This window comes from Hyperolius riggenbachi, chromosome 4, assembly GCF_040937935.1.
Source record: "Hyperolius riggenbachi isolate aHypRig1 chromosome 4, aHypRig1.pri, whole genome shotgun sequence".
Classification (NCBI taxonomy): domain Eukaryota; kingdom Metazoa; phylum Chordata; class Amphibia; order Anura; family Hyperoliidae; genus Hyperolius; species Hyperolius riggenbachi.
Window position 1 is genome coordinate 129,270,369 of NC_090649.1, and position 27,579 is coordinate 129,297,947.

At 42.2% G+C, this 27,579-nt stretch overlaps 1 protein-coding gene across 11 annotated transcripts in view; it reads right to left on the bottom strand.

Moving 5' to 3' along the window:
• SNED1 (sushi, nidogen and EGF like domains 1) overlaps positions 1-27,579 on the bottom strand; it is a 222,570-nt gene that overhangs the window by 66,434 nt on the left and 128,557 nt on the right. For all 11 annotated transcript variants that reach the window (XM_068280636.1, XM_068280643.1, XM_068280641.1 and 8 more), the window contains 8 exons: positions 23,568-23,681; positions 22,845-22,958; positions 21,730-21,843; positions 12,815-12,928; positions 12,504-12,617; positions 9,817-9,930; positions 8,530-8,643; positions 5,629-5,742 (listed from right to left, as the gene is read on the bottom strand). In XM_068280636.1, the coding sequence (XP_068136737.1) occupies positions 5,629-5,742; positions 8,530-8,643; positions 9,817-9,930; positions 12,504-12,617; positions 12,815-12,928; positions 21,730-21,843; positions 22,845-22,958; positions 23,568-23,681 (912 nt within the window). The remainder of the gene's footprint in view (positions 1-5,628; positions 5,743-8,529; positions 8,644-9,816; positions 9,931-12,503; positions 12,618-12,814; positions 12,929-21,729; positions 21,844-22,844; positions 22,959-23,567; positions 23,682-27,579) is intronic.

Genomic DNA, 27,579 nt, shown 5'->3' on the forward strand with positions numbered 1-27,579 from the left:
AATTGCAAAGCAATCGCTGGGAAAATGCTGCACACAGTACAACTGTGACCAGTGCGATTCACCATCGTGCTTCAATCACCGCAGTGTGAATAATCGTATAGGATTACCTGTGCTGCAGCGCTTTGCTGATCGCCGACGATCAGCAAAGGGGAAAAACATGAGCTGGAAGCCCCCTGAGTGAGAACAGGGCCTAAAAATCTGTCACTTGACCCTTTTTGGCCCACGCAGTTATTCTACAAACATTTGATGCAATTTAATGTCACCTGTGTAAACCCCCCCGACACACTCAGTGGACCGGAAGCAACCGTCTTGCATAATATCCAGTTTAATCAAAAAGCTTTGCAGCCAGGAAAAAAAAATTAGCGTCAGTGTAACTTGCACTCAGAACCTCACTGCTACAAATGGACTTTTTATCTTCTATAGTCAGATATGACACAGCAATCAGCAGCCAGGAGAGGTCACTATTACTCAGTGCAGCACACTTATAGTAGCGAAGATAATCTATCAAAGCAGTGGGGAAAATTTGACTATAGTTCCACTTTCAAGGGAACCTGAAGTGAGAGGTATATGGAGGCTGACATATTTTGTTCCCTTTAAACAATTCAGAGTGCCTGGCTGTCCTGCTGATCCTCTGTCTCTAATACTTTTAGCTAAAGACCCTGAAGAAGCATGCAGATCAGGTGCTTTGACTGAAGTCTGACTGGATTAGGCGCATGCTTGATACAGGTGTGCAATTCAGACATTACTGACAGGCCATAATCAGCAGGGCAGCCAGGAAACTGGTATTGTCTAAAAGGAAATACATATGGCTGCCTCCATATCCCTCTCACTTCAGGTTCCCTTTAAGAGATTGTTCTGTATTGGTTTCTTTGAGTTATTGCACTTAGCATCATTGCTGCTTTTGATTTTGCCCTGAAGAAAGAGCACGATATATAAGCAAAATGCACTGGCTTTGTACTTATTACAGCATATTATACTATATTATCAGTGCTGATGCATTTTCTGTACCAGCGCTTGCTTTTTTTCCGAATCACAATCGCTGGTCTGCGCAATTTTTGGATCGCTCATCATTCGCATTTTGCGTGTGATAACACTTCCTAGTGGAAAAGGGCCCTTACTGACTTGTCCAAATCATTTAGGAAATTAATACAATAACTTAGCAGATCTCTTGGAAGGCGTAGAAGTTTCATCATAACAATGAAGGCTGCAGGATGATTAAAATACGTTTGTCAAGGCAGGAGTCTGCGGGCGTAACAACAGCCCAACTCCCCCCCCCCACTAATGCAAATAATGCAGAGCAACAGGAGGGAAGACGCATGTTGATTGTACACCGCTTGTACACTGAAGAGGAGTGAAGAGGACTTGTCGCACTGCCAGAAGCAGGTAAGTATAATCAGTGGCGTAGCAATAAGGGGTGCAGAGGTTGTAACCGCATCAGGGCCCTTGAGCCCGAGGGGCCCACCCTCAACCACAGTATTACCTCTTTATTGGTCCTGTGCCGATAATATTCACTTCTATACATGCTTTTAACACTGGTGATCATTAACACACTGTTCCCCATTCCCTTCTTGCACCTCTGATACTGTGGTTGTCCTTGGCAGGTTTTGGTGCACTGTATCAATTGTTGTGTATAAAGTGCTTAGGGGGCCACAATGTAAAACTTGCCCCGGGGCCCACAGCTTCTTAGCTATGCCACTGAGTATAATGCTCCACTGCTGCTGTGCATTACATATAGGAGTGGGCCCCCCTAGCTCCTGGGCCCACCATGATGGAGGTTAGCCGTGACAGTGAAACCTGCCCGACAGATCTCTGGTGGTAGCAGCAGCACAATGTAGTTACGGTTCTGGGAGTTACTAAAGAACTGGCTTTGCTGACATAAAAAGTACCAATAATAAGGCCTGAAATATAGCTTCTATCTTGTACTGGAAAAAATGACTTTCCCCTGCTCCTGATTTCTTACAGAAGATCTCCAGGGAAAAAAGTCAATGGCTCAATTTAAATATTAGGATCTTGTAAATACTTTATTTGTAATCTTCGCCCTACAGTTGCACTCTCTATTCTCTATGGGCTACTCAGATGCTCCAACATGTCAACAAGATATCCCGGGAGCTGTAGTAGTTACTGCATCATCTCTCTGGCAGCTGAGGCGTGTTACAAGCTTGCAAAAGATTCTCAATAAGAGCGAGTGTTGCCAGGAATAATCTTGTGTCTTAAAAAAACACTGTCAACATCCAGCATTTTGGCAGCTGAAAATAGCATCCCGGCAGAAATAAAGTAGCAGTGCCAGAGTTTCCTGTGTGATACGGTCCTAGTGGAGGCCAATAGGAGTGGGCGAAACTTGGACTACCAGGGGGTCCTGCTGGGTGTGGGAGGAACCCTGAAGGCCCAGGCATAAGAAGAGAGCCTGGCAGCTATCATGTGACCACCGAGTGAAAGTTAAAAATAAGGGATTTATGGGGATATTTAAATTAACACTTTAGTGCTGCCAAGTGTGGGTTGTGGGGAGAGAAAGGGGGACATTTATATTTTTCCTGGAATTTAGCTTAAATTCAGCTTTAAAACTGTGTCTCATAGAAGAAAATCCAAGGTATGCATTTCATAGTGGAAGCAGCCAATCTTCTGGTCAGGAAGAAACAGGTCACCAGTCCTACTGGAAACAGAAATTACTGGAAGAATGAGGAGTACCATATAACATGGAGGTGAACTGAATATTCTCAATCTGAATCTCACACTTGGCTGGCTTGTGTTGTGACAAATAAATGACTCACTGAACTCTCACTATCTCCTCAGCAGAGAACTTTAGTAAGGCCCCATTTACGCTAATCAGTTGGCACCTGTTTTTTTTTCTTCTCCACAGAGCTTTCACATTAACCAACGCATGCAGGAACCCGATTTTGTGCACGTGTTGAGAGACATCGGGAAGTTGTAGTGCGACGCTGATTAGCGGCTGTAGTTATAATTCACCTGACAGGAAAACGCCTGTGTCGGACGATTAAAAGCTCCCGTGTGCGTCGAACGCACCAAAACGCATCATTAGATGTAAAAGTCTACGGACTTTAATTTTACCTTGGAAAATGCAAACTATTCACTTTGAGTCAAAATGCCAGAAAACAGCTCTGGCGTGAAAGAGCCCATAGCAGTGTATTATAAAAAATATTTCAGTTAAAGAGACTCTGAAGCCTTGAAAATTACCTGTTTTTATTAGCCAGTCCTTTTCAGCATTAATGGCAAAGATGAAACGCTGCATTCCCCCAGCTAAATGAGGCCTTTATCACCCCAAAATCCCCGGGGCAAAATGACATGGCTTTCAAAGTCATGGATTTTGCTGCCCGGGGAGGCAGAGCTTTGGGCTGTAGCTCTGCCTCTAGTCGCGGCAAACCCTATGAATCTCCACCTCCTCCCGCCCCTCTCAGTGAAAGAAGACTGTGAGGGGCGGGTGGAGGCGGCGCTCCGCTGGGATTGACGGTGAATAGAGGCAGAGCTACTGCACAAAGCTCTGCCTCTAACAGGAAGGAGCCCCACAATTTGCCCCGTGGATTTCGGGGTGATTAAGGCCTCGTTTAGCCGTGGGAATGCAGCGTTTCATCTATGCCATTAACTGGCTAATAAAAACAGGTCATTTTCGAGGCTTCAGTCTCTCTTTAAAGCACCCCTGAACTGGGCATTAAACAATATACTTTCCACACTATTTGATGTCTGGTGATGTGGTGACATACTCACAGCACCGTCCTCCCTCTTCAACGGAGGTGGTGGGCCAATGACACCAAAACTCACCAAAACTAGCCGGATGGAGCACCCGGCTAAAAAAGTCTGGGGAGAACACTGGTAATGACACTGCAATGGACTCATACAGCCACGGTGGCTGGATACAATGGCTGTATATTTGATGTGTATTTGATGCTCGTCATTGTCTATATCATTGTTTTCCTACTTTGTACAGTACCATGGAATATGTTGGTGCTTTATAAATTATTATTAATAATGATAATAATAATAATACGAAACCCCCGCTGTACAGTGACAAAAGCAGCGAGACAATGAGCAGAAGGAGATATTCTATATACAAAGTAATGCACAATGTAATGGCACTGCAATGGACTCAATAGCTGTATGAAAGCCGAGCAATAACCTAATAAATCAAGCTTATGCCGAGTACACACTATGGGATTTTCTGGCAGATTTACTGTCAGATCGATTATTGCCAACATGTCCGAACTGATTTCCGATCAATTTCTGATCGTTTTCCGTTCATTTCAGTAGGAAATCGATCAGAAATTTGCTCGGAAATTGATCGGAAATGTTGAAAATAATCGATCTGACAGTAAGGGCTCGATTCACAAAGCGGTGCTAACCCAGTTAGAGACTTTAGGCGTGATAACCATTTTTATCATGCCTAAACTCAGTTTAGGCATGATAAGTTTAGGCATGCTAAGTGTAGATAAGTTTAGATCGCATGCAAAGTCCCGCACGCAAAGCAGCGCCATTAAACTCTATGCAAAGTGCACCAGACTTTGCTAGCGCAAAACTTTTGATCAGCTGTGCACTACGGTGCTAACCAAGTTGGTTCTTAAACTTATCACGCCTAAAAACTTATCACACCTAAACTTATCATGCCTAAACTTATTACACCTAAACTTATCACACCTAAACTTATCATGCCTAACCAGAGTTTAGGCATGATAAAGGGCTTTTCACCACGGTGCTAACTGTTAGCACCGCTTTGTGAATCAGGCCCTAAATCTGCCAGACAATCTCATTGTGTGTACCTAGCATTAGAACCTAAATAACAGTATGAGCTCTTAGTGAAACAATGCCTAGTTCAAAGTAATTGCCTGAACTTCATAAAACAGTCTCTACAGCAATGTTGTAATAAGAGAGATCGCAAGTTTACATTCCATCCTCAGAATCCTATCCAAAACTCCATACAATAGCCATCCAAAGTGCATAAATGACCACTGGCATGAACAATGTTACAATCTGAAATAGATGTAAACACATACAAATAAGAAGTATGGTTCTTCCAGAGTAAAATGAGCAATAAATTACTTTTCTCCTATGGTGCTCTCGCTTACAGTAGTTAGAAATCTGATGGAACTGACATGTTTTTGACTAGTCCATCTCTTCATGGGGGATTCTCAGTATTTAACTTATTCTTTACAGAAGCACTCCCTGGAAAGGATCTATATGAAGGTGCACACCCCCCCCCCCCCCCCCCATACACACACACTCACACCTGTTTGCACAATATTCTAGCAGTTGGACTAAGCAACTGCTGTTCACTAAGTGCTTTTGAAAATACAGAAAAACCTGAATCCTACACATGAGGAGATGGGTTAGTCCAAAACCTATCAGTTTTCTACCACCTACTATAAGTGACAGCACCAAAGGAGATAAGTAATTAACGCACATTTCACTCTGGGAGAAATGTACTTTTTACTTATGTGTTTTCATGTATTTTTACATTTACAATTTTCGCATGCAGGAAGCTAAACACAAACGTTGCCTGCACACGCTCTACCACCTCTGCTTCTATACATTGAAGAATGAAGTATAAGGCATCATGTCTATAGTGAGGTCAGAAGAGGTTCTGTGCTGTGCATGAGCTGAAGAATAAAATGCTTGTCATACCTGTTTCACAGTGTTGTCCTGTGAACTTCTCTGGACAAGAACAGCTGTAGTTTGTACCCCGATCTACACAGCTACCGCCATTTAAGCATGGAGAAGATGAACAGGCTGTGACCTCTAGGAAAATGTCAATACACAAAAGAAGAGAAAATCAATAAGTAAAAACAACAAGGTTTGTCCACATGTTGAGGTTGCATTCACACTATGCATGTTGTGTTGTGCTATGCTGCTGCAGGTGAACTCACTGCCCATCCAATTGTATGGGCATGTTCACATCTCTGCACTGTAACACTTACATGCCTAGATAGTTTACCAGGTGTTAGGCAACCTATAAGTTACACAATTTACATAAATGAACGAGTTATACACACGTATGTTGCTTGTATAACGCACATTACATTATTTGCAAGCAGCATACGCGTTGTGTGTATAGAGCGAGTTGCATAACACCCAAAACATATTACCAATATTTAGTGAATATGCCCCATAGTGTGTACTTAGCCTTACATTTGTGTACACGTGTTATTCCTTTATCCTCATATCAGTACAAGACATTACTGGCAATGATTGTATGTTAGGATTTTAGAGTATTTGTATGGCAAACCTAATGATGAAATATAACAATACAGAAAGTCATCATGCAGGTCTATAACTGGTTAATTACCGGTAGTCTGTTTCAAACCTGTTGTTTTATGTGGATATACAACACTAAAGGCTTGATTCACTATGCGGTGCTAACCTACTTAGCACGTCTAAAGTCTTTAGGCGCGCTATCGAGGGTGCTAAGTAGGTTAGCACCGGTTTTCTCAATCACATCGCGCACTAAGTACCGTGCGTAAAGTTTTACGTGCGCAAAGTCCTATGCACGCTCTAAGTCCCATAGGCTTTAATGGGCACTTCGTGCGCAGCGCCCTGTGCTCTGTGCAGTGCGTGCGTAAAGTTTTACGCGCATAAAGTTCTGCGCGCATAAAGTTTTGCGCGAGAAAAGCTCGTTTAGACATGCTAAGGGGGTTTTCACAGGCGTGCTAACAGTTAGCACCGCTTTGTGAATCAAATCAAAATGCACTCTAAAGGGGGCCACGTTACCTTTTTTTTTTATTTGACCAGACGGATCCAATTTTTTGGTTGATTGGAAGTTCCGAGAAAGTTGTTCAATTTAACACACATGTGTATTCGAGATTGCAGCAATTTCATTAAAAAAATCATATATGGTGAGAAATTTGGTTGGATTGAATAACATTTCACTCAATAAGCAACGATTGATCTTTTTATTTTTAATATGAATATATTTTTTTAATAAGGATTTTTTGAAATGTAACATTTCAGTACCACAAACAATATCTTATGTTTAGTATATAAATTACCACTGATCGCTACAGTACTACTTAAAATTTTATGTAACATCTTTTTTCCTGCAGCCGCTCATTGCTTTCTGCTTATTACGTAATTAAAATAAATAAATGAACCAAGAACTATACAGTTACCTTTTACTGTATTATTATCCTACCTAACATACTTGTCCATATACCGTATCTTATTTTCGCATTACATACCATACTATTTCCATCTTTTTCTTTATTAATATACACATGTGCACACAATTCTATCCTTCTGTTTACACAAACAATAAATAAAAATTTCTATGTAATAAATAATTACACACAATGTATTCAGATTGAATACAATTGGACAATCTAACACACACCGTACAATTTCTTGGTAAAGTTGATCAGAGTTTTCAAACACGCCCAATCTCAAAAAAAATAGCTGTAAATTTAGGTCAAATATACAAAAAAGTTTAATTTTTCAGTAAAACCGATCATCTTCATTGAATTGCAGTAACATCAAACAGAACAACTGTGACATGTGTAGCCACCTTAAATCTCTGGCAGGGCTCGTTATCCTATTACACACTATCAATTTTCTCAAAAATGTACAACTTTTTTCAAACAATCAGTGTTTTATTGTCAAGTATCCAACATGAACAACATCAATCAAATGCAATACAAAATCATGCAGAAATGACCTATCCAAATTTCAGGACATAACATTAAACCATATACACAAGTATAAACAGATGAACCGGAGTATATCAAAATACACGCATTATGTTTGGTAAGATATCCAATCATCTTCAGCACAGTCCCAAATCAAGGTACAATCTAATTACTCCATCCTTCCTCTCCCATGTCCCATCATAAATCTTTTTATGAATTCTAATCATCCAAATGCGAGAGTTGTACATCTGAACCTACAGATTGACCTTTTCCAAGATCAACCTTCTCGAAGTGATGACCGACATAATGATGTATCCCTTCAAGTCTCAGTACATAGTGAGATACAGAGAGATATACAAACCCAGGGAGAATAGACTATGCCAATGATGTGAGCAGAAGACCCTCAAGGGTGAGAATCACTTCCTGCTGCACTGCCCCAAATAAGAAATTGATGGAACTTTCACACATGAGAGAAAACTCTACATTCTACTAGGAAAAGAGGAATCCACAGTGACAACGACTGCACACTATGTCACAGCATGCCACAAACGGAGAGGAGCATAAATGAAGTGTATACCTAAAAATGTCCACGTACTGCTAACCCACTGTACCCCTACCCCACCCCCTTCCATGTCCCCCTATTCCCCCTGCCTGTATGAATCTTGGTCATGCCAATACAGCTATCTTTGATTTGATTTGTACAAGAAAAGGAATGAAGGCATCAGGTTTTAAACAAATGGACCCGCTTCACATTTCAAACATAACAGTGGAGAAGTTAAAAGAAAAGAGTAACTGGGATAGATGGACTCGTGGAGCCCAGTGATGGCAAAACACAACATTTCCCTATAGCAGCATTTTAGGAGCTACTTCAAGAGATAGATAATGTGGAGGCCAGTGATATACTCACCCGTCTCACAGTGAACGCCAGTGAACCCATCCATGCAGACACAGCTGTAACCGTCACTCATGTCCTCACACGTGCCACCATTGACACATGGAGATGACAGGCAAGGTCTTAACTCTGTGAACATGTGAAAATATTTTAAGAATATGGTGTTTTCAACAGGGGACTATTCAAGTAAGGACATTTTTACACATAATTTATTATTAGTCATTCTGTCTAACAAAACTTCCAGCATTCCCTACCTTTTGTTATACAATACGAATAGTTTGCCACATAGACACAAGTGTAAGTGTGGCTGTCTTTGTCTTTGTCTATGGAGTAAACCAACATGTCTTAGCCAATACAAGACAGGGTTAGCTTTCCCATTGGCCTTTCACCTCACACTTCATGAGATGCAACCTTTCTAACATGATGGAAAATCTAGATTCAGTAAAAAAGGAAACTGGAACTCTATTGAGTGGTTTGCAGGGAGCCTCTTCTTCAGGTGTGAAGTAAACATGATATTTAAAGGAATGGAGGTTAAAGGAAATGCTTTTCTTAAAAAAAATTGCAAAATACCTGCTGCACTGATTTATGTGAGCTGAACTTAAAAAAAAAAAAAAAGTAAAATACTTCTTGCGCCAAATCATTTGTACTGATTTTTTCAATGGTGAATTCCAATTGGTTTTGCCCTCCCCCATGCCCAGTTGATTTGAACCACACCCCATTAGGATTTCCAGCTGGGGAGTAGATGGACTCTCTGCCACTATGACACATATCATCAAAGAGTTCAGCACCAGTGAATTGGTGTATTATAGGTTTCAAATGGTAAAAAGTAAACTAGTAGCACTTTTAATAAAATAAATGCCTTTCGTTTGCTTTTATACACCTGGTCCTGGACTAGGCTTACTGAAGGCTCATACACCTGCATATCAAAATCAAAAAGAAAGCCTATGTTCTTAGATTGTTGGTGCCCTGGTCTAAAACTGAACTTCTGAATGCACTCAAATTGATCAGAGGAAGTGGGCAGAGACCCGTGAAACGCGTTGTCTGTTTTAAACGTGCTTGAATAAATCTGACCGGATCTAAGACCCTTTTTGTGTCATGTGGAGAGGTAGGATACCTCATTTATATAGTCTTTATTATTTTCTATTACTTACATATAATTTGACAATCATATTTTGGGCACCTCCACCCCTCATCATTTCTTAGATTTGCGTATTTTATTCTACTCAGAATGGCATACACATACAGTAAAGTAGTATACCATAAAGCCGATGTTCATAGTGTTGAATACAGATTTCTTCTCACCTGTCTCACATCGATATCCAGAGTACCCCCATGGACACATACACGTGTAGCCGGCATGCACTTCCTTACACATCCCACCATTCAGACACGGAGAGGAAGAACATGGCCTAACATCTAGAAAAACACAGAAAGCAAACAGAGACCATGCAGTGTTAAATGCACGTTAGGCGTTTAAAAAAACAAACAAAAAACACAAGACGGTTTCAGGATTTCTAAGGATTACTACATTTAGTTAATCCAGTTACTACCAAACATGATTTAAAATGAGGCTGGAAATATCATCAGTCAATGATATTGGCCCCGAGAGCCTCAGCGTTCACATTCAGCTCCCACCAGTCTCAGTACCTCTGCCTGAACATCTGCTGCACTATATAGTTTCACCATTATTAAGCCAAGTAAGGGTTGCCTAATTGATTGCAACATTTCTATGAAAATGTTATGCTGCCTATTTTGGCATGATATGTAGTGTGGATCTCCAACTGGTTGTATCGTATTAAAAGGACAATTCCACGTTGGATTAAATAAATAATAGTAAATCTCCTAACATCTGTCAGTTGCAGCAATTACATTTTTTTTCACCACGCTAGGAATCCACCTTGAAAGAATGGAAAAAAAAAACACCCTTCTATGTACCTGTAAAGTTTGTGTATCATGGCCTAAATACAGTATATGGTAAATGGATATTCAAGAGCTCCCAGTACAAGGTGGGATGCCCACTGTTACCGGCAGCCGGAGGATCATCTAAGAGCAAGAAGCAACTGCTGTTACATAGACGTCATTCCAAACTCTACTTCAAGACAGTATTTTAATAAAAAGGTTTATAAAAAAACAAGATTATGTGAGTGGGAACATTAATCTTTTATTATAATAACTAGTTATTTAGCCCGCCCGTTAAAAAACGGGCACTAGGCCTGTGATGCAACACCCTTCCTAAGGGCGCATGGCTACGCTCCATGCCGCACGCGCAATCGCCCATGCTCCCCGCTGCGAGCGCGCCTGGCCGCGTGTACGGCCGCGCTCCCTGCCGCATGCACCAACAGCCTCCGCCCCCTTGGCCCCGTCCTCCTGCTGTCCCAACGTCCGCTCGCGTGCTACACATGCGCAGCATCGAAAACACACGGACACAGGAACAGGGGACGCAGAGACACAGGGAAATTACTGTATAGTATAATAATAGCATTTTTATAGCACTTTTCTCCCTGGGGACTCAAAGTGCTGTGACCCTGCGCACTGCAGTCTCAATGGCTCAGGAAAAGAGGTGGGTTTTTAGCTTTTCTTAAAGCTGTCCTGAGATGGGGCCTCTCGCACTGATTGTGGAAGTGAGTTTCATAAAGTAGGTGCTGCATAGGAAAAGGCCCGAGCACCAAATGCTTATAAGTGGATCCGGGGAATAGCCAAATCCAACCTATTTGCAGAGCGGAGGGTGTGTGGAGGTTCGTAAAGTTCAAATAAATCCTATGTAGCAGAGATTGCATACATTTTAACTGACCACACTTACACATAGTGGTTGTATTAAATATATTGATTTGTTACAAATTTATTGACAAACCCTACTGCTGGTTCCTTAATTGAGATGCAGTCTGAACATGCATAGCAAAAAATTTCCAGGCAGAACTCAGCCAATCTATTATTGTGCAAGTGGACTCTGTTGCCTTCTCAAGGATTAGTAAGAATGCGGGCTAAACAGCAGTAGAAATGTTTGTTGTTGATGGGTTTTTAAAGGGAACTAGAGATGAATGTTTCACACAAAATAAACATATCAGTCGATAGCTTGTAAAGAATAAATGCTCTACCTGATAATTTCGCCACTCTGGTGTGCCTTTTTTAGTGTTTTTTATCCATTATTGCTCCAGGAAAAAGCAAATATGGCCGCCGGCTCATATCCCTTCTGCTTCCGGGTTATGAGTTGTTCTGGATGTGCTGTCTAGGCTATATGAGAATAGGCTGCTATCTAGGCTATATGAGAAAGGCTGCTGCAGCCTTTCATCTGTGTGCTTTCATTTTGGTATGATGTGTAGCTGCCTGTAGGAAGTGTCTCTCATAGGAATGAAACTGCAGTCATCATCATTATCTATGCAGACAGAGTGCACACAGATCATATTGCAGCCACACTTGTCTGTTTCAGAGATTCTCTCTCAGCAGGAGCAGCCCCTCCCATGTCATCACAGCTCTCAGTATGCAAAGCAGGAAATCTGAGCCAGGAGGTGGCAGGCTTGGGCTTGAAAAGACTCCACAGAAGAGTGACTTAGCTATAATGATTCCAGGTCAAACCTAGACTGAGCCAGTTGGGGATTTTTATCACAGCTGATAATAGACTAATTAAGCAGATAGGAATGAAACTAAAAGCAGGGTAGGTGTTTACTGTCATGTTCCCACTGATAAATGTAATAAAATACATGAGGGTGCTTCGTCTCTGGTTCTTAATATTTTAAATTGGGTATAAATTATAAATATAATTCTTGCTTTATACCCTTTCCAAAAAAACTTCATGCAATTATGCTAAGATTCCACTTCACACCATCATCCTGTTCTGAATCTGAAGTCAAGTGTTCCTAAATAAGTCTTTGATACACCACAAGAAAAAGGTCACAATGCTCAACAGAATACACAAACGTTAGGCCTAGTAATGCATGGTGTCAGCACTTACAGCAGTAATCTAGAAAGTATGTCAGCAAGGGTTATTTTACCTGTTTGACAGTGAAAGCCGACGAATCCCATTGGACACAAGCACATGTATGCCGCCCCTAAGTCTTTACACTCCGCCCCATTCAGGCATGGAGATGAGGAACATGGTTTAATTTCTGAGCGAAAAAAGAACACATTCAAGATCTGATTATTATTTCTGGCTAGTTCTTGAGCATGAATGTTTATCCCCTGTACACGGATCAGAAAACAACGTGCATTACACAGGTAAAAAGTGTACTGCTCATTGTTAGTAAAGAAAAAGTGCATTGCTTCACACATGTACCTTCAGGAACACAAGTGGTTGTCTGCTCACCTGTCTGGCAGTGTATGCCTGTGTAGCTATGTCTGCAGAGACATGTGTATCCGTCAGCTGTGTCCTCACATGAGCCACCATTAAGGCAAGGGGAAGATGAGCAAGGCCTGATTTCTACAGGTAGGAGAAATGTTAAAGAACACTTTGACTAAGATATATGTGCACCTAGATCGGACACGTCAACTAAGCCAAATGTGATTTCAGCATGATAAAATAAACAACATTTTTTAAAGGGGAACTTCAGCCTAAACAAACATACTGTCATTAAGTTACATTAGTTATGTTAATTAAAATAGATAGGTAATATAATCTCTTACCCACCCTGTTTTAAAAGAACAGGCAAATGTTTGTGATTCCATGGGGGCAACTATCTTTTTCATGGGGACAGACATCTTTTTGGTTGAAAACAGGTGATTAGACACAGTTCTAACTGTCCTGTGTCCTGATCACCCCTCCCAGCTGCGCGCACTAGACTTCAAATCTCAAAATCAAAATGTAAAAAAAAAAAGTTTGCGCCAAAACAGCAGAAAGAGAACAACAGCATCAGAAATCCCATCATGCTTTGCACAGCATCAGGAGAAAAATGCCCGGGCAGTTTTTTTCTGTGCAGCTAAAAATAAGGCTTGGGTAAGAAAAACAAAGTTCTGATGCTGTGAAACTGTTAAAGAAACACCAAGCCTTTTCGGTGCTGCTGAGTAGATTTTTAGTCTGGAGGTTCACTTTAAGGATTTTTTTAAAAAAAGACCCCTGTGTCTCTAATACCCAGGTGTATGTAGAATAACAAAACAGAAAAAAGTTCACATGCATGTGGTCACCTCTCCTCAGAATTGCAAAGACAATAACTATTTCCTGCTGGACAATAACAGTTGGCAAAATTTAAGGTGAGGCTTCTCTTTTTCAAAATAAACCTTTAGAAATCCTCCTTTGGCTGAAATATATATGGTATAATCTGTTGCACTGTGCTCATAGTAAACGAGCTACAGGATCTACTGATCTGCGCGTGAATAGCTGTATATTGACTTTCAGCACTTATCTGTCTACTGAAGTATTCTATAACATCTGCAAACTCTGAATATGGAATTCTGCCTGCTAATGGCTCATATGTGTAACCATCACATTGGCAATAATACATTTGTATTTTACAACACAATCAAAATCAGTAATACATGTATGCTGTATTAATGGCCAGAGCCTCTTTTTAACATGATTACATTTAGTACATTTTGTATATTTTCTTTAAAAAAATGTATGTGAGGTGACTATGCTCCTTTTTTACTATTTTAATCATCTTATGCATGGCTGTCCAGCTGGAGTCCTCAAGGGCAATATCCAAGCCAGTGTTTAGGATGGACTGAGAAATGGAGCAATGTGTTCTACTTGATGAACCACACCTTTCCTGATTCAGTCCCATCAATGACTTTGAGCTGTGCCAAAAATTTTGTGAGCACCTCGGCCCTTGAAAACTGGAGCTGGACAGCCCTGATCTAGTAGCAGAAATAGCCTTGTCTATAAAGAGAGGCCAAGGCAGGTGCATCATTAGAGCAAGAGATTCAGGGCACTTCCCTGAATCTCTGCCTACAGTGCCCCAGTTGTCAGGTCTCAGAATGCACACAATAGAGCTTTGATTGTTTTCCTTTCCCTGGTGTTTTCCATGGCATCATACTATTGGGCAAAGCCCCGCCCCCCTTTGCCCTACTAGGATGTCCTTAGATCATAAAAAGCCCACCCTACTGCCCTTCAGTATTCTTTTTTCTTTCCTCGCCTCCAGCATGCAAGGATGTCTTTATGTCAAGTAAGCCTTACCTCCGTCTATAATGGCGGCAGCCGGTGGTTTGACTCCTCCACTGAAGTCTACACCTCAGGCAGCTAAAGGCTCCAATGAGGTGTAGAGCCCTTCTCTTGATGCTCTCAAGGGCCTGTTCGTTCAAATTCCTGCGTGCTACACTAGTGTTTAAATAAACATTGTAGCTCCCCGCAGCTGCTCTTTCTACTTAGAAGGGCATACAGTCACTTTCTAAATGAATGTTGTGGATCTAGTATCCAGTGTTATGGTTGGGCACAGGTTAGGTGGCTTACCAGTGTTCCTCAGACATGCTCCACTAAAGTTTTCCGGAGAGGAGGCGCGCTTGATAGGGCGGCGTTCCGCTGGGACCAGTAGTCCGTTCAGTGGAGAGGAGAGTGATGATGACTTCCGCGGCGTTTGAACGGGTCTGTTCTCGCGCGCGCGCGCGAACCCGGAAGTTGTTTATCCGCTAAGGGCGGAAGTACTCGGCAGCCATCTTTCTTGGGGGCACAGGACAGGAAATGAAGGGGAAGTCTCTCTTCCTCTATATGTTCCGGCGTCTGGCGTCATTCGCTGCTCAGTGTTGTAGGAGAGCGGTCGGAGGGACGCTAGAGCCATTCTTCAGAACCAGGAACAGTTAGGTAAGAGGGCACAATGTACTTTGTGATACTTAAACAGTTAGCGCTTAGCGCTTAGGCTATGTATTGGGGATACACACAGGTAATCTTTTTTCTTGTGCAGCTGCATTATGGGGAAACACAGAAGAGAGCATCCAGATGCATTTGCGGGGTCAAGTGCCAGTTCAAATAGGTAAGGTTGGTAAGTAAAAAAAAAAAAAAAAGGAGTTGAAGAGAAACTTATCATTCTTTATTGTATGCTTAATTCCAGCAAGAAGCATCATAAGGATTCTAAAAGAGATGAAACCCCACAAAGCTCAGCTAGGAAAAAAGATGCCAGAATTCAACTAAAATCGCCTCCAAAGCAAAATTCTTTGAATACTACACAGGTGGTTATACAGCAAGATGAAGGAAGGAAGTCTTCTTCGTCTAGTGAAGATTGTATGCTCCTTCAGGACGCCGGCCCTTCGGAGCCTAAAATTCCTCAAGTCAATCCTCTGAAAGAACAGTGTTGGATTTGCGGAAGAAAATCATTAAGAGAGAAGAAAGTCTGTGAAATGTGTCATCTTGATATTGCACTGGAGGACAGAGAAGTATGTTCCTTAATCAAGCAAGTTGTAAGAGACACAGTCTCGGAATTGTCAGTGAATAGAGAGTTAGCATTGCCAAGTACTTCTAGCCGCAAATCACTAGATGCTTATTCAAGTTCAGAGGATTCTGATATATCAGACAACGAAGAGGATTTTGATTTTTCTCTAGTCCCTGTGTTTATAGAACAAGTGAAACGAGCTATCAAGTGGAAGGATCAGGCATCTTCACCGAAACAGAAAAAGACAAGGTATTACAAACATCTTGATAAATCTAAAATAGCTTTTCCGCTCTTGGAGGAAATAAGAGAAGTAATCATGGATGAGTGGAGTAAGACAGTTAAGAAACCGTCTCTGAAGAACCGATTCCAAAAGATGTATCCATTAGAGGATGAAGATGCTGTGCTATTGGAGAGTAATCCGCTGGTGGATGCTTCTGTGTCGAAGTTAGTTAAGAATGTTACGCTCCCACTGGAAGATTCAGTGTTCTTTAGAGATGTCATGGAACGCCAGATAGATCAAGATCTAAAAAGGAATTTCCTATCGGTAGGAGACTCTTCTACAGCAGCAGTGGCTCTGACCTCAGTGGCAAAAGCACAAAGAGCGTGGATCACGGAAATACAAGAAGATGTATATTCAGGAAAGAGTGAGGAAGATATAATAAATTCCTTAAGCGACTTAAAAATTTCAGCGGACTTTGTCGGAGCAGCTAGTGTAGATATTGTTAGATCAGCAAGTAGAGCTATGCTATACGCGGTCATGGCAAGAAGATCACTCTGGTTGAAGCCATGGTCGGCGGATCCTAGTTCGAAACAGGCATGGACTAAGATCCCTTTCGATGGGAAAAATCTCTTCGGGTCAAAAATGGATGAAGCTATCACAAGAGTCACTGGTGGAAAGTCAGGGCTGATACCTCAAGATAGAAAATTTAGGAGACAAAAATTCTCACAGTTTAGGCGACAACAGCCCGGAAAATTTTATGATTCCAAAACCTATAGGCCAGGAAGAGAGTACCGAAGAAATTGGGGACCGTCTAGAGCACCTTTTAATAGGTCAAACAAATCAAAGTCAGCGTCAACACTACCAGATCCCGGGAAGCCCTTTTGAAGTGAGGCCTGTCCAAGATTTCCCAGTGGGAGCCAGATTGTCCTATTTCAGGGAAATTTGGGCAGGAAAAATAACCAATGGATGGGTCTTAGACACAATAAGTACAGGACATCGATGGATTTTCAAAAGACAGCCTCCAAAGTTTCGGTTTATGAGGACAAGAATTCCAAAAGACAAGAAGAAGCTGTTGTCATTAATAGATTATGTAGAAAATCTCATGGGTCAAAGAGCAGTCATACAAGTGCCACTGGCAGACAGGAATCAGGGTTGTTATTCCCCAATCTTTTTAATAAAGAAGAAGACAGGAGACCTCAGACCGGTCTTGGACTTGAAAAGTCTCAACAAATTTATCTTTATCCCCAAGTTCAAAATGGAAAGCCTTCAGTCGATAATCCTGGCGGTACATCCGGGAGATTGGATGTGTTCGGTAGACCTCAAAGACGCATACTTTCATGTGCCCATACACCCACACTGTCAAAAATGTCTTCGCTTCACCGTAGGAGAGTTGCATCTACAATTTGTGTGTCTTCCCTTTGGTCTGGCAACCTCACCCCGAACCTTTTCAAAGGTCTTGTTAACAATAGTAGCCTTTCTGAGAGAAAAGGGAATTCGAATTCTACACTACTTGGACGATATACTGATCCTAGCGTCATCAAGAGCTCTACTGTTATTACATCAGGAAGTGGTATTGAAAACCTTGGGGGAATTCGGTTGGATAGTAAACCACCAAAAAAGCCAGCTGCAACCTACCCAAAGACTAATATTTTTGGGGGCCATGTTGGATACAGCACGTTGCACAGTTTCACTTCCACAAAACAAAATAGAGTTAATTCAAGAAACAATAGGGTCCTTAATGGCCCAGAACTGTGTTTCAGCCAAGACATGCATGAGCGTGATAGGCCTCATGTCTTCAACGATAAAAATGGTCAAGTGGGCGCATTGGCATCAAAGACCACTACAGTTATCCTTTCTAAAACAGTGGGACAAACAGAGCTTCAGTCAGAAGATCTATCTATCTCAAGAAGTAAAATGTTCTCTAGTTTGGTGGTCAGACAGGTTGAATCTGGAAAACTGTTGTTCCCTAATTCAGCCAGAGTGGGAAGTTTTGACAACAGATGCAAGTTCCTGGGGCTGGGGAGCTGTCTACAGAGATCTAGTAGCACAAGGGACTTGGACAGAGTCAAGGCAAGACTCCGTTTCAAACGTCATCGAGCTAAGAGCTGCCCACCAAGCTTTGCGTCACTTCCTACCTCTAATAAAAGGAAAATCAGTCTTGATAAGAATGGACAATGTGTCAGCAGTGTCTTATGTAAGAAAACAAGGAGGGACTCACAGCACCAGCCTACTTCGGGAGGTGTCACCGATAATGATGCTGGCGGAAAGACACCTACAAAATGTTACAGCTCTTTATCTACCAGGGAGCAAAAATGTTCAAGCAGATTACCTGTCAAGACATGCAATCAACAACAACGAGTGGTCCTTGAATGCGAAGGTCTTTCAAGCTCTAGTCAAACAGTGGGGTCTTCCAGAAGTGGACCTGTTTGCCTCAGTGAAGAATCACAAGGTGCAGAGATACTTTTCCCGTTTTCCGGATCCACAAGCATTAGCAGCGGATGCTTTGATTCAACCCTGGAATTTCAACACGGCATACGCCTTCCCTCCAGTGCCGCTGATTTTCAAATTTCTTCAAAAACTCAGACTTCAAAAATTGACTGTGATAGCCATACTTCCATATTGGCCTCGGAGGCCTTGGTTTCCCTTATTGCTCCAGCTGTCAGTGTACCAGTCGTGGCCACTGCCACAAATTCCGGATCTGCTGACTCAGGGTCAGTTCAACCATGTGAATCCTCTTCCATTGCAGTTAAGGGCGTGGATTTTGAGAGGTCAAGGTTAATGGAGGTGGGCTGTTCCTCTGATTTAATAGAAACTCTGTTATCTGCAAAAAAAACAACCACTCAAGCAAGTTACAATAGAGTGTGGAAAGCTTTCTCTAGTTTCGCGGGTGAGTCCAAATTTGAGTTGGGGAATTTTACAGTAGTCAATTTACTGTCCTTTTTGCAAAAAGGTCTAGACCTTGGCCTGGCATATTCTACCTTAAAGACTCAAGTGTCAGCCATATCCTCTATATCTGGGTTACAGTGGTCATCAGAGCAGTTGGTTAAGCAGTTCTTCAAGGCAGCAATCAAAAAGAGGCCTCCTCTCAAACCTCGTTTCCCCAAATGGGACTTACCTTTAGTCTTGGACTATATTATGAGTGATCCGGTCATGGCCAAGGACTCTATATCTTTGCAGAATATGTCAAGGAAAGTTGCATTTATGATAGCCATTACATCAGGCAGAAGGATATCAGAGATTCAAGCTCTTGGATGGAAACAGCCTCATTTGGTAATTTATGAAGATAGGGTTGTGTTATTCCCAATCAACTCCTTTTTGCCAAAAGTGTCCACAGTTTTCCATTATAATCAGGAATGGGTATTGCCCAGTTTTAAGACACAAGAAGACCCAGTGATTCTTCATCCGCTAGATGTACCATCTACCATAAGTGCCTATTTAGATATGACAAAAGACTTCAGAGACTCTAAAACTCTTTTTATTATACCCTCAGGGTATAGGAAGGGAAAACCGGCATCTACAAGAACAATTGCTAGATGGGTGGTTTCACTAATTCAGATGGCGTACAAGGCCAAGGGCCTACAGCCTCCGCAGGATGTGGGGGCACATTCCACAAGAAGTATTTCTTCTTCATGGGCAGCCTTTGGAAAAGTGTCCTTACAGACAGTGTGCAGAGCAGCCAGCTGGGCTTCTGGTCACACGTTTCTAAAACACTATTGTGTAGAGCCAGCAGCATTAACCTCAGTGGAATTTGGAAAAAAATAGTTTCCTCCACAGTTGCTTCTGCCGTATAACATGTTGTAATTTGTAAATAAATGTGTTTTCTTTGCATCCCAACCCGTTTGTAGTCTAGTTATTGCCCAATAGTATGATGCCATGGAAAACACCAGGGAAATTGGAAAATTGTATACTCACCTTCGGTAATTTTCCTTTCCTGGTGTTTATCCATGGCAGCATACGGGCCCACCCAGGGCTTTCGGCTCGGACTAGTTATTAGAATACTGAAGGGCAGTAGGGTGGGCTTTTTATGATCTAAGGACGTCCTAGTAGGGCAAAGGGGGGTGGGGCTTTGCCCAATAGTATGCTGCCATGGATAAACACCAGGAAAGGAAAATTACCGAAGGTGAGTATACAATTTTCCAATATGCCAGCGCGTGTTGCCTTGGCACTGGTGCAGCCACCTTACAACCAGGGCCAGTCTGTCTAGTGCCCAGACCAATCTGTGGCGCCGCGTGCACTCTATGGCCAGCCCCCAAGCAGCCCATATCAATCCTACTTGGCATTCTGTCCAGCAAAGGGAGACCAGGATATTGGTTGAAATTTCCTGCTTCTCCCTTTTCTTCTGTATTTTACATCTGGGTAACATGTATTTTACATCTGTGGTAATGTTTTCTGCATTTCGCATCTGTATTGGTTTTTGCATCTCACAGTTGTGGCGTAACGTTTTTCTGCATTTTACATGTGTGGTACTTGCTGAAGCTGCACCACACCTCTCACAACCTCAGATCAGCAAGTTCTATAAACTTGGTCACTCCCAGAGTGCACCTCAAAAAATCTGGAGACAGAGCCTTCTGTCATGCTGCCCCTACTCTTTGGAACTCCCTACCACACCCAGTAAAGACAGCACCATCCCTGGAGCTATTCAAATCCAGACTGAAAAGCCACCTGTTTAGCCTGGCATTTCCAGATTTATAAAATTCTTCCCCTGTACCACGATGGTCGGAGCCATGCTTATGCGCTTTGAGTCCCACGGGAGAAAAGCGCTTTACAAATGTTATTTGTTGTTGTTGTTGTTGTTGGTAATGGTTTCTGCATGTCACATACAGTATGTGACGCAACATTTTCTGCATTTCACATCTGTGGTAATGGTTTCTGCATTTCACATCTGTGGTAACTGTTTCTGCATTTCACTTTTGTGGCATAAGATTTTCTACATTTCACATCTGTATTCATGGTTTCTGCATTTTAAATGCGTGGTAAGGGTTTCTGCATTTCACATCTGTGATAGGGATTTCTGCATTTCACATCTGTAATGATGGTTTCTGCATTTGACATTTGGGGTAATGGTCTCTACATTTCACATGTGTGGTAGCTGTTTCTGCATTTGACATTTGGTGTAATGGTTTATGCATCTCACATCTGGTGTAATGGTTTCTACATTTTATATGTGGTTTACTGTTTGTTTTATTAGTTACATCTTGTTAGTAACTAATTTGCTTTCAGAACTTCCTTGTGTGTGTTTTTTTTAGGGGGAAAACATTGTCTAATTAACTTCAGGTTCAATTTGCCTAACTGTGTTTTGGGAAAAAGCTCAGGACCTTTTGAGTTACACTGTTTTATTACAGTTGTCTATGTCCACGTCATGGCCACACGCATTTTTCGGGCGCCATGTCATGACCACGCCCAATTTTTTTGCTGTCCACGTCATGAACAAGCCCATTTTTCACTGCATGTGCTTTGAATTCTACCTGTGTCCATGGTGCCTTTGATCTTTTAGGATCCTAGCAACACCCCTGGTCAAAGTGGACTGTCCTCCAATAAGCAGCTCTACAATCAAGATTCAATACAAGCAAAATAACTCGACTGTTGCAGGAACATTAGAGTCTGAGTTATTTGGTGGGAGTAATTTGACTTGTTCAAACAACAGTTTAAATATGTCAGTGCAATATAAACTGCTATTAATAATAGTAATCCTCTTAGCTCCCTTACCTGTTTGGCAGTGCTCCCCAGTGTACCCTGATGGACACAGACAGCGGAAACTCTCTCTAAGATTTTCACAGGTTCCTCCATTTAGACAAGGAAATGAGGCACAGGGTTGGATCTCTGATAAAAAGGGAAAACAAATACAATAACAATATAATAATAAGACAATGGCATGCTTAATTTTTGTAGTGGTTTATCTGTTGTCTACTACATGTCATAGCTACGGAGTCCCTGCTGTTGGTAGCTGACCTCACACTTATAGATGTATACCAGCGACAAACCCTGGTCTGATCTAGAGATATGCCACAGCTATAAATATACTCATGTACCATAGATCTTACTGTTACTACTCTCACCATATTACACAAAAACAACACGGCAATACAGCACATGGATTAACTATAGTACTATGATGACAGGTCTTATCCACACATAATCTTTTCAAAACTGGTCAAAGTTTAAAACACAAGGGTGAGACTCCATCGGGGCACTATGTTGCAACAATTTCACTATAAAATGTTGCCACAATTGTTTTTTTTAAGTGATGAGTCATAAAAGGCTAGCCATGAATGCATCAATTTTTGATTGATTTCTGGCAAATCCGATCACTTTGATCTAATCTGCCTCTAATCTATTGCTCCAACATACCCGATCCAATGACTTTATCAATCAAAGTCTAATCAAACATGTTGTAAAATCTTGTACAGTGGGAGCAGGGCTGAAGTGGTGGTGGATTGATAGCGCATAGCCTTGCACTGCATTGTTTGCAGCTTGATCAATGCATGAATTGTTTCTGCTGTAATCTATCAAAATTGAGCTTGGCTTCTATGGTAGTAAGCAATTTCTATCTAATCGATAGGGATCAATCAGATAGGCATATCAGGCCAAAAATGGCCCACGTATGGCTATCTTAACTCTACCAAGACAGCCTATTACTACCTGCTGTAGAGGAGCATTACCAAGCATAAATAATTATAGAAATTATAGAAACTTCATGTCTGCCTGTAGTACTGAAGCCACATTGAGCAATGTTCTGGTGACCAACCTGGTTTCTATACACAGGGGCCACCAATACATGTCACAGCATTACTAAAGCAACAAGAAATGTGGGATCGTTTTACCTGTTTCACATCGCTCTCCTGTGAATCCTCGAGTACACACACAGCTGTAAGTTTCACCTATGTCCTGACATGATGCTCCATGCAGACAAGGAGAGGATGAGCAAGGTCTGACCTCTAGGAACAGTTAGAGAAATGACATTAGGAGGCAGCAGTGTCATGTAACTTCAATCCTTGTCAGTCCTTGAGGGTGATATACTGGCCATGGCTTTGGAAAAGATTTTGTTGGAGACTTCTTTAATACTCTAAATTGGAGCTAAGTCATAACTGCAAGTCCTCCTATTTAAAGAGGGTGAGGCACTATGGTTAAAAAAAACGTACAATTAAAACTTCATAAAGGTAGGCTCAATCTGACATGATGTCACTCACACAGTTTAACCTCCTTTGAAATGAGGTAAAACAGTGTGACATCACGTCAGACTGAGCCTACAGAATCATATATAAGTCCCTGTATGTTACATTCACTGTTGTACGGATCTGATCCCGTTCTGAAACATGCCGGAAGAAGAAACTTAACATTTTGAAAGCTTGCAATAAATCATGTACAGTTAGTCATTAAAGGGTATTACCAGAATGAATGTTTGTTGGTTTGATGTCTGCATTTCTGCTCTACGACTAACACTGCACCATACTTCATGAGGATTAATATAGCAATGAAGTGAGTAATTCCGGGTTGTATAGGTGTACTTCATACACAATAAAGGGAAATGTGACTGGACTTCTTACCTGTCTCACAATGCTCCCCAGTGAAGCCTCGATTGCACAGACATCTGTAGCTGTCAGCCAAGTCTTTACACATTCCTCCATTAAGGCATGGTGATGAAGAACATGGTTTTATCTCTAGAAAAAAACACCATGCTGACTTTTCAGAAGACAACAGAAAAACCACAGTTGTTCACTTAAGCACTTAGAAGACACAAAAGTATATGAGGACCACCCGGATAGAAACACCCGTTTTCATGTGATCAATTAAGGAAGCATTTTCATTATTTCACTTTAGACACTGGGGCCCTTATTCAATTCACTCTTTATACTATGAGATCATTTTTTATCTCCAGTTCAAAGTAACTTTTTAGATTTGTCTGCAATTGAAAAAGTACCAAAAAGTCAGTAAAAAAGTATAGCCAAATTATTCAGAGTATTTTCTTGCTTGCTAGTGGCTTAAGGCCCCTTTTAGACTTGCCATGCAAGTGTATATTGTTTTACCCTGTTTTACCTCAGAGTTGTGTCATTCCAAAAGTGCCCGATCGGCCACCAATCCACTGCAAAGTCAACAGTGAGTTACAGTTGGACTTCTGCAGAAAAGCGGTGACAGCGGAAGTCATGTAAATCAATGGGCGATGCAGAGATTTTAAATACGTTGGTGGCAGTGATGCAGCACACATGTGCCGAACGACAGAAGAATGATGAGGAAATCCAGGGAACCCGGTGATGTACTTCCTGTCCAGCAGGGAGTATGTCACATGGCTAGGAGCGTGCGGGGGCGATATGCATATGACCCTGTCAGCGCACTCTGCCGAATGGTCATATAAATGCGGTTTTGTGTGTTGTGGTGCGATGCGATGGGGGCAGAGCATTGTACTGCAAACGCAATGGCCAAATGTGAGAGGGGGGGGGAGATCGGGAGGGAGGGGGAGGAGGGGGATAGGCCACCCACACGCCACACAGAAGGGGGATCCCTCCGCCGCACAGAGGGGGATCATCCCACCCGCACAGCCGCCGCATACAACGGGGTATACCCACACGCACGCACATTCTCTGCCCGCCAATCCGCTGCCCAGGAATTCCCCAGGGTGGCTGGATGCTTGTTCTGCAGGCTGGGGTAGCACAGATCGCTACCCACAGCATGCAGACAGGCCATCCAGCCATCCTGGGGAATCCCTCTGATGAGAAAAAAATGCATCCGGCGGGGCAGAGAAACAGGAAATCTCCCTGTCGGCATGGACGAGCTCAGCTCGTCATTAACGTTTTTTGCAAGTTTTTGCTGGACGAGCTCAGCTCGTCCATATCACCAGGTGTGTGATTCATACACTGCTGCAGCCAGAATGAGCTGCAGGAAGCAGCTGGTATTGTTTAAAACTAAATAAATATGGCAGCCTCCATATCCATCTCACCTCAGGTTCCCTTTAAGGAGCAGAACACTACGCTGATTAATGAACAGGCACCACATCCTAACACAATAGCATTGCCTTGGGGGCCCATCAGAGGCGTAGCTAGGGTTTTCAGCGCCCGGGACAAAGAAAGTTTTTGCGCCCCTCTCTGGACAAAATGGGCGTGGCCTCACATCACAATGTGGTCATGGTTATGGGTGGAGTCAATTGTTATTTAGATAGCTATATGTGCCCCATCACCCCATTCAGATAGACAGATGTGCCCCCCTTTACCCTGTTTACATAACCAGACGTGCCCCCTTTAGATGTGCCTTAGTCTGCTGCTGTTAACGCTTCTGCAGCGGGAGGGAGAGAAGCAGGGGCACTTCGGGCAGCCAGCAAGCCACCTCTCATGCATGTGAGGGTGCAATGGCCATGCTGAGTGGACATATGTCCCCCCTTGCCCACCCATAGCTACTCCTCTGGGGCCCATTGTTTGATCTTTTAACAAAATAAATGATGTAGTGAAACAATGCCTCTGACCTAAAAGAACCTGATGTCTGATTATTACTATCATAGAGACTATTCACTAAGGCACATGGCCTGCCGCACACACATTTCATGGCACTGGTAATATATATAACATTGTATGATCTTTCTCTTCAGCTGGCCCATGCAGAGTTATGCCAGGTTACCATTAATATGTGCTTGGTCTACGCCCCTCCCCTCCTGTGTATCCTGTATGGCACGCCACTCAGCTGACACCTTTGATTTTCCAGAATAGCCGGGATACTGAATGTACAAGCCAGAGTGTGGGTGGAAAAGGGCTTCCATACATCCTGGACAGCTCGGGAGAACTCCGTCTGACTCATCTTTCTGTTTCATAAAGGAGCAAGTATCAGCAGAAGTCATTAGTCATATTCCTTGACTAAAAAACAAATCTGCCAAGACCAAGTTATTTGCCCCTGGGTAAGGCACGGCTTAACAGCTGCAACATTACATCCAATTAGAAGAGTGGACGGCGTACAAGTAAACCACTGTGTCTAGCTGATATGCAAAGCATGAGCTAAAGCCCAGACAGATAAACCATTGGATTTGTCAGGAGCAGCCACAAGGCATGTACAGATTAAACCAAAGTAATATAGAGACGGGAACCCCCTTTAAAACACTAAGCACTTGTCTAGCTATGAACATGAATACCATGGGGGGGAATGGAAAATAAGCATAAAAAGGCTGGAGGCATAAAAAATGGATAAGACAAGTCCAACAGAATATACTATATTAAACAAGAATTTATATTATCCATGACTATATTAAACAAGAATTCTGTGAAACATTAAATAAAAGTATTCACCAAGTTATATCAGATACTGCACTTAATTTTTAAAAAAACATTTTAGCCTTTTAGCACTTATACAAGTTTATTTTGCTTTGAAAAAAAGGCAATTTTTGTTTTATCTCTGAAGAATCCGTGTTTGCTACTGTATTAAAGTACACCAGAAGCAAAATATGATTATTTCACTAACTCCTGCTAGTCTTCTGGTCAGCGTTATCCTCCTCTCCAGTCAAATACACTCAGCAGGAAGCACCTGTGGCCGTGCAGGAGCGATTCTTTTCACTGGGCATGCCCAGTTCAGATGCGCTTGTTTACAACCTTTGAACTTCCAAGACGTTGTGAACACAAAGCTTTCTGGAAGGTGAAACAGGAGGGACCCGAAAAAAACACGAGCAGCATGAAGAGGGTCAGTAGTAGGTCCTATGACCACCCAAGGTTTTTTCTTTTTACTATGTTAGTACACTTAAAGCGGAACTGATGAATGTAATAGAACAAAGTGTTTTACTTACCTTGGGCTTCTGACAGCCCTGTGCAGCCTTCCTGTCCCATGCCGATCCTCTGTTCTCTCGCCGCCAGCTAGTTTCATTAGCATCGACTTGTAATTCAACAGCAACTGCGCCTGCACGCCCGAGCCACACGTACCTTTTTCTGCGTTCCAGCCCGCAATAGCACTGTGCGCTTAAAAAAAAACAACATGTGGCTTGGGCGTGCAGGCGCAGTTGACGAAACTAGCTGGAGGCGGGAGAACGGAAGATCGTGGAGGACCAGCACGGGACAGGAAGGCTGCATGGGGCTATCAGAAGCCCCAGGTAAGTGAAACACTTTGTTTTATTACATTCTTCAGTTTCACTTTAAAGCCCCCTGCACACGCTCAACATCTGTCTTTTATGCAGCACAATCCAACTGTTGGATTCTTATCAGTCTTATCAGCTTTTTGAACAATAGCAAAATACTTTTTTTAGCTGTTTCAACTTGTTACACAACAAAAGTTGTTCAACAGTTGTGCTGCATAAAAGACCGCTGTTGAGCTTGTGTATGGGGCTTAAGGTGTACGTTAACAAAGATAAGCAAGTTATCCCAGACAGAGTCTATTGTTCTTTTAGTCAACTGCATGATCTGCCAGTGAGCTATCTTTCTTTCTGTTATGCTAGGAATACACCATGATTTTTTTCGGCAGATAGCTCGATAGATAATTTCTGACAGGTCCGATCTGATTTCCATTGTTTTTCTGATTGATTTTCTCATAGAATTGAATGAAAATCGATTGCAAAAAGGATCAGAAAATTGATCAGAAAAAGGTTCGAAAAAATTG